At 38.2% G+C, this 7,558-nt stretch overlaps 1 protein-coding gene across 1 annotated transcript; it reads right to left on the bottom strand.

Annotated features, from left to right (window-relative positions):
• Positions 1-2,009: 2,009 nt before the first annotated feature.
• Positions 2,010-4,688, bottom strand: LOC102225238 (dynactin subunit 6-like). Its single transcript, XM_005813396.3, has 7 exons — positions 4,581-4,688; positions 4,291-4,355; positions 4,085-4,190; positions 3,919-4,007; positions 3,665-3,712; positions 2,491-2,633; positions 2,010-2,405 (listed from the first exon to the last, which is right to left on the bottom strand). Exons 1-7 carry the CDS (start codon positions 4,613-4,615, stop codon positions 2,307-2,309), a joined length of 585 nt encoding a protein of 194 aa, XP_005813453.1. The 5' UTR covers positions 4,616-4,688; the 3' UTR covers positions 2,010-2,306.
• Between the last annotated feature and the right edge of the window lie 2,870 nt (positions 4,689-7,558).

The raw sequence follows: 7,558 nt of genomic DNA, 5'->3' as shown, positions 1-7,558 counted from the left end.
AGCAATGAACGTTTCTTAACTATTTTCTCAAATAATGATGCACAAAAAAATCGTAGTGGACCCCCTTCACTCTGGTACCTCTAAATAAAACTCATTGCTGTCGGCTGCCTTGAGAAGTCATGTGATTAGTAAATTAATTCCAGATGTGAATGATTTAATCTGAGTTTAAATGCAGCTTTGTTCTGTGAAGGACTCAGAGGTTTTTGAGAAAACATTTCTGAAAAAAAAGAAAACATCACGAAGACAAAGGAACACGGCTGACATGTTGGCGATAAGGTGTTTGAAACAGGATTGTGTTATAAGACAACATCGCAAGACAGGCAATCTAGCCAGAACAAAACCTGTATACTATAAAACTTAAGTCCTGTTAGCAGATCAAATACTTAAACATAAACCCAGGGCTAATAATGAACTGGTTTAACTCAAACCATCTGAGTTACAATTGCCTAGTCAAAGTCCAGACCTAAATCTAGTTAAAAATGTGGCAAGAAGTGGAAAGGCATGTTTACAGATGCTTTCAGATCAACCTGGCTGAGCTTGAGCTAGGATTTATTGATTAAGGAGCCTGAACGGAAATGCTTCACTCTTCAGATTTCCTTTCTTCCATCTTCCTTCCACTGTGCAATTATGCACAACCTCATGTAGGTCTATATGTTGGCTGTAATATGCCACTACTTAAAAAAAATGCTCAAGAGAGCTGAGCTCAATTGCGAGGCGCTGTATCTCTGCTTGTAAAAGGAAAATATTGATGTTATAAATCCTGACTGGCATAATATTTGTATGACCAACTTCTAAGTGATAAGTTCATGGAAAGAAAAGCAACAACAACCCTACCCCAACTCCCACACCCGGATGTAGAGGCGGCCTGCCTTTAAAAACCTGTTGAAAGTTGAAAGAAACCTGTAATTCAGTCTCATAACAATATAGCAACGCAGAGAAAGTAGGGTATAAATAGATCCTTCCAAATTTAGAGCAGCTTCTGAACTTCTTCTCAGATTCCTGGCTTGGGTTGGTATCCTCTCAGACATTTTGCCAGTGCAGATTAAAAGGCCACACAAGCACCCCATGATGCCCCTATCACTCTGCACAACCGTGCAACTGTGTGCAGCATCTGTCTTTCTTGTCATGCTAAAGTAAACTGAGGCTTTAGCAACAACCCCCCCGCCACCCGCCACCAGCCTTCCAAATTACAACGATGAGGAGCCTAGATGTGGCCCCGGCTGCACTCCTCTGCAGAAATAATTAGCTCCCGGTTGGTGAGCACTCCTCGTGGGACTCCAGGGTGACATGACCAAATGAGTATTGGCAGAGAGCGACACCAGCTGTGGGTCTCCAACGGGGGGGGTGAGACTGCTGTACTGTGGAGCGCCCTGCTCACTGAGCACCACACGATGCCCCTTAAAACCTTTGTTTTTCTTGAGCCCCTGGAAACTCTAACATCCGAACCTTTCCTGTCAGGTGTTGCAGATGGTGACACGCTGCTTTCCTTCAAGCATCCATCCTCATCCAAATGGGTGAGTGTGTGGTACAGATGGGAGCACCACCCCAGGGAGCTTAACTCAAAAACGCAAGTCACAACCACGCCCGTGTCAATTATATATATATATATATATATATATATTTTTTTTTTTTTAAAAGCCGTGCAGAACTCCCAGTGGTACCCACAGGACCAATTTGGAGGGGGACAAATTGCCATCAAATTCACAAAAAGGGGGCATCACTGTTACACAGTAAATGCTCTTGATCAAAAACACAGCAGCTCTTTGTGCCAGCTGCAGAAACTATTTTTGGATCAGAACTTCAGATAGAGATCTTTTTTAGCTAAAAAAAAATAAATAAAATACACCTGTGGTCTATATTTGGTGGCATTAAAAATACCCACATATTCAGTTTGATACGATGCATCACCAGATGAAGCAAAAGATCTTAAAAAGCAGAAAGGATAAAGACTGTTGCTCAACAGTGCCATCTTGTGGTGATAAAGCATAGGCCGTGCAAGAATCGTAATCTCATTTTGAATATTTATTGGAATGTTTTTCAATGACTTTCTTTTGGTGACAGTTATGACTTCAAGTGCAAATACTTTAAAAATTAACGAAAAAATCAAAACTTTAATCCAAAAGTAAAAGAGCAGAGGTGTGGTTTGGTTATTTTTTTGGTGATAGAGGCAAAGCAACACACTTAGATGAGAGAAAAGTGCATAAAGTGGGAAATCAAAGTGTCTCTGTGTTTTCGGATCTTACTACCGATCCTGATTGACTGCAGCTGATAGTTTCTCTGTGATTTATTTTGACGCCAAAAGACAGTCAGTTTCTCAAAGGCGTGCCGCTTCCTTTCACTGTTTTCTTCAAGTGGTGATAGTTGGGAAGGATCTTCATGAGGAAGTCGAGCTGCAGGGTCTGTGGCTGTGAAATGAAACAATTACTACTTTCAGAGCTTAAACACAAAGCCAACAAGGCCGTCCTCTGCCTGAACTGAAGAGGTACAGACCTGCGGCTTTTCACTTTGCACACGCCTGATGCAGCTTGAGCCGTAAACTACCGTGTTCTCGGGCACGACTTCGCACGTGTTCACCTGGCAGCACGCGCCGACGATGCAGCCGCTGGTCAGTATCACGTTTCTCCCCACATCAGCTGTGGTTAAATAACAAAAAAATGGAAAAAGCATCTCCAGAAAAGCAATAGAAAGTAAGATTATTAGTCTTCTCCATTTACTGTTGTGACAGAATTAAGATTTTGCTGTACTGGCTAATTAAATGTGATTTTTTTGTAGTGTTTCAAAGCAGCCAGGTATAGTGTCAGGTTTTTACAGATTTTGCTACCTATCCTGTAAAACAGGTAGCATAGTTGTTGTTTTTTTTAGCTAAAAAAGAAAGTTATGTTCAAGACATAACTTTCAGATAATCTTTATCTGTTGTGTGTGATTTATTTGGGATGTTTGGGCTCATGATCACTAATGAGTGCTGGACAGAAAATAGGTGGCAAAAAAAATGTTGAAAGATAACAAGGAAGTCTTGCAAGCAAGTAGAAAGAACGAAGGGAGCAGCGTCAAATTTAAAGTAGCAGAATATACGCACACATATTTTTACCTTCCTATACAAACTTTATGCCTATCCGAGTAGCCTATCAAATAATTTATAGTAAATTATATTTCTTCTTTATATCTGTCAGGGTTTTCTTACATCATTACATTCCAGTGAGAACTCACATATCTGTTATTGAGCAACTTTTGTAGCTGCTAAGCTACAGACTCAAGTTTGGAATGGCCTCAAAAGTTCAATCTTGGACAACTGACCTTCTTCTCTATGTTTGCTGCATCTCCTACAAACAGCACATGGGACATTTCCTGCCCTTCTGCTTGTCACTCTTGCAAAAAGGCCAAGATTTATTTACTGTTGCCAAATAGAAGAGGCTGTAAATGCTTTCCAGACTTTTCAGATTTAGATTTGCAATAGATGTTAAAGGTCATGTATATTTCTTCTTCCGCTTCACAACACTGGACTTCTTTGTGTTGGTCTATCACCTGAAACTATGACGTTTGTGATTGTAACGTGACAAAATGTGAAGAGCTCTAAAGGGATGTGAATCCTTTTCAAAGCACTGTATGAGTTTTAGCGATGGTCGACTTGCAGGCCTTGACAAAACAATATGAAAGCAATACTCACCCTTGGACTCAATCACATTGTTATCTCCAATTTTCAAAGCTTGGGAAACTGAGACAGAGTGAAGGATTTTAAACAGGATACATAAACAAATAGACATTTTCAGCTCTCTGGAGACCTCTGGTGGATTACTTCTATATTAGCAGCAGTTGAAAAGGGTTTTTTTTGGGGGGTTATTTCTGCACAATTAACTGGGTCACTAACATATGCGTGATATATTCATTAAAGACTACCAATACCGGAACTGTAAAGGATACCGCACCCCACTTCAAACACATTATTGGTCCCAATGATCATCGTTTTAGGCTCAACTCCCTCCGAGTCTGGCATTATATTCTCAGGATAACTACGGACACAACACAGATTAAAACCCTTGGACGAATTAAAGATTAAAATTTAAATCACATTCACACATGCGCCTACCTGTTAATGATAAGAGCTTGCTCCTCTATTAGATTACCCTCCCCAATTATAATGGGCCCTGCCTCGGCTATGATCCGAGCTTTTGGGTGGACGACTGTTCTAGCGCCTGAGAGAGCAAAAAAAAAAAAAAAAAAAAAACATTTTGGTACAACTTTGATGATTGGAGTATAGACGAAGCAAATATGTGTCAAAATAAAAAGGCTCACCAATGGCGACATCTCCTCTTATTTCACTCTCAACGCACACAACAGCTCCAGCTGCTATTTTAGCACTAAAAAACAGTTCATACAGTAAAAAAATCTAATAAGCCATCAATGTGGTCGGTAAACACAATTGTAAGGAGAAGTACATGACGGTTACATCCTTACAATAAAGGTTCGGCGGACCATTTGTGTATTTATATGATTTAATATTTTTATTTTTTTCCCAGACAGAAATTATCACCAAATTAGTCACTAAGCACATATGGGCAGATAAAATCAGTTCATATAAATACCTTTTAAGAGCAATCACTTGCTTCGAGTCTGACATCCTTGCGACAGCAAATTGGCTGGTCGACAGTTGATTATTAATCCTTCAAAAGTCGAGCGCGGAACTATTATGATTGCTAGAAGGGTTGATGCTTCCCTCTATCGTTCTACTAACGTTACTACAAGACAATTTAACTTTTTGTGTGTGCATCGTTATACTGTTTTATTACTATTATATAGATTAATTTCAGTGAGTTAATTAAAAAAGTGGTACATCGATACTGTATTCAATATCTGCATACAGAGTAGTTATATTTCATTTGGTATATTTCTGGCCATATCGATTAGTACAGCTTACAGTTTAAAAAAAAACCTGCAGTTCACTCTGTCAAAAAATATTAGATTATAACATCAGAACAATGACGTTTTTTTTATATACTGTTATGTTGTGTTATGACCTACATAATCGCAGAAAAGACTGTTGAATAACAGATGACCAATAAACAGCCATAAAGCAGGTGTTGCCAAAAAAGGCATTGCTAAAGAATATAAATGTTCACAGAATCCTGTATGTTTGTTCTTATATAACATAATCTTTTTTGTATGTATACTTAATATGAAAAAGACATAAGATATTATGTATGACTACACACTTGCTTGGTTAAAATAACATCATTGTTGGACAACGTCTCCCATCCCACACAGCTGTTGTGGGAAGCTGTTGCAGAACTGGAGCTCCTTCCATGACAAACTGCTATGACAGACAAAGACGTTTCATCACAGACCCTTATATAATACCATGTGTTCATAATGTATACTAAAACATACATTATAGTATGTATGTTTTGGTATACATACTAACATACTGTTTGTTTTTCGTTTTTGAAAGAAAACCAAACAAACAGCCAAAGTTTGTGCCAGATTTCTAATAAATGAAAAAGAATAGTTTGTGTCTGAAATGGGAAGCAGGAATCATTCCATTTTAATTGTAACAAAAGTGAAAGATTATAATGGTAGTGCATGCTTTAAAGCAGGATTGTGAATGATAGTTGCACAGCAAATACAGAAAGGACATGGTGCGTTTAGTCTAAAATACTAAATTGAAGGAAAACAAATTCTAAAAAATGAAAATCCCACCTCAATATATATAAGCAGTCCAAAGTTAAGACCATTTGTAGCAAAACAAAAAAAGTCAAGCAACAAATAATCTGGTCCAAAGATATCTGAGGTTCTGGAGGTGAAAGTTAATTTTGTAATCAGGTTGCTGGGTATTGCAGACTTCTGCCCAGGTCCCTGTTGAAAATGAGATCTAGATCTTAACGGGGTTTTCCTGGTTAAATAAAGGAAATAAAAAAAAAAAAGTTTAGATAGTTATTGTTGAGGTGAGGAGTCATGCCATCTTCTGGTGTAAAAAGTCCTAGCAACCCTCTACCAGGACTGTTTCCTTGTTCTGACGAGCTTTATGGAGATGCTGATCTCACTTTGCAGCAGGATGCCATGACTACTACTTTAATTAGTTAAATAGCCCAGCAAGATTAAATAAAACATCAGTTAACTGCTTGGTGAATGTGATAGACCCTTTGCACGTCTTTAATTTGGTTTTTATTTATTTTGAGTTATTTCACCAACTTTCCTTGTACATAACAATACATACATTTTTAAAGCCAAATATTGTATAATAAGCAATTCGTTCAGGGTCGTGTACGTGTAAAACAAAAAGCTCAATCTATTAAGATATCTTTACTTATATTTCATTCCCCAGTTGAGTGTGGCTGAGCTTCCTGCAGGGTGCGACATTTCCCAAAAAATGGAGGGAAAAAATAAGTCTAATTTATAAAATCATCACTTTTAGAATATTTATGAAAATGCGCAATCAGCGCTATTTGCTATATAAATACACTTTTTATTGTGACTTTTTGGTGTGTAGAGGTGTGCGCGCGCGCGCGCGCGTGCGTACGCGCGTGATTCCAACCCGCAGCCGCTGGAAGTGAGCCACGACGATGCTTTGATGAAGCGAAACACATTTCACCGTGGAAATCCGGATATGACCTAAGCCGGGACCTTCACAATAAAATCGAGTGAAGTTGTATGATCGGATGAGACAAGGATTGAGCCATCAGGCCACATTGACAAGAACACCAATTGTCAAGCATGATGGTGGTAGCAATATGCTATGGGTGTGTCTGGCTGTCAGTTGTGCTGGTCCACTGCACAAAGTGGAAGGAGTAATGAAGAAGAAAAACTACTTTCAATTTCTTCAACTTGACCTGAAACTAACAGTTGGATGATTAAAATGTGAGCATGCGTGAAAAGGCTCATCATCAAAAGTGTGTTTAGTTCGAATGAAGCAGGAGCAAGGTTTTGGAAGAGCCTTCTCAGAATTCAGATCCATACAAAGAAAACCAGACAATTTAAATGAACTCTAATGATCTCGCCATAAAGTGATCAAATATTAAGACAGAATTATGGAAGAAGCTCGGCGATGGCTACAAAAAGCAGTTGAGATACAACATTTTAAGAAACAATTAACCAATTGTTAGTGGGAAAATCTGTATATACTTGAGCTTGTATGTATGTATTTTAACACTGTGGAATAAATTCAAAGTTATGCATCAAGTTGTCTTAAAAAACTAGATGTTTGCTATACAATCATCCCTCCAAATAAATCCTTGAAACGTTAGGGCAAAATTCACAACCAGGAATGTTGGAGTGTATGAGAAGATTTTCTCTGAGCTAAAAAAAAACCCCCAACTAATAATAGTATTACATTATTTTCATGGTTCAGTATTCATGTCCTTGAAATATATTCATGGGTGTAAATCACACAAAAGGAGTCTTAAAGACATATTAAGCATTTCTTTTGTAGAAGTATATCAATAAGTGTAAAATTAGGTAGCCTACTCTTGTAGTTTTTATAAACGTAGCTCAAGTTAGGTGATTATTTTGAAATGTTGTAGAGGAAACGCTGTGCGTGATTACGTCACACTTACTGGCGGCTGAGTTT

This window comes from Xiphophorus maculatus, chromosome 14 (assembly GCF_002775205.1).
Source record: "Xiphophorus maculatus strain JP 163 A chromosome 14, X_maculatus-5.0-male, whole genome shotgun sequence".
Taxonomy (NCBI): Eukaryota; Metazoa; Chordata; class Actinopteri; order Cyprinodontiformes; family Poeciliidae; genus Xiphophorus; species Xiphophorus maculatus.
Note: the sequence above shows the minus strand (reverse complement) of the source record. Positions and strands in the feature narration are given on the sequence as shown.

Coding starts and splice junctions, on each gene's coding strand:
- LOC102225238 (XM_005813396.3), bottom strand. CDS start 4,615: ATGTCAGACTCGAAGCAAGTGATTGCTCTTAAAAG. Junction 3,713..3,918: donor TGTGTTTGAAGTGGGGTGCG/GTATCCTTTACA, acceptor ACTCTGTCTCAG/TTTCCCAAGCTTTGAAAATT. Junction 2,406..2,490: donor TGCAAAGTGAAAAGCCGCAG/GTCTGTACCTCT, acceptor TTCATTTCACAG/CCACAGACCCTGCAGCTCGA.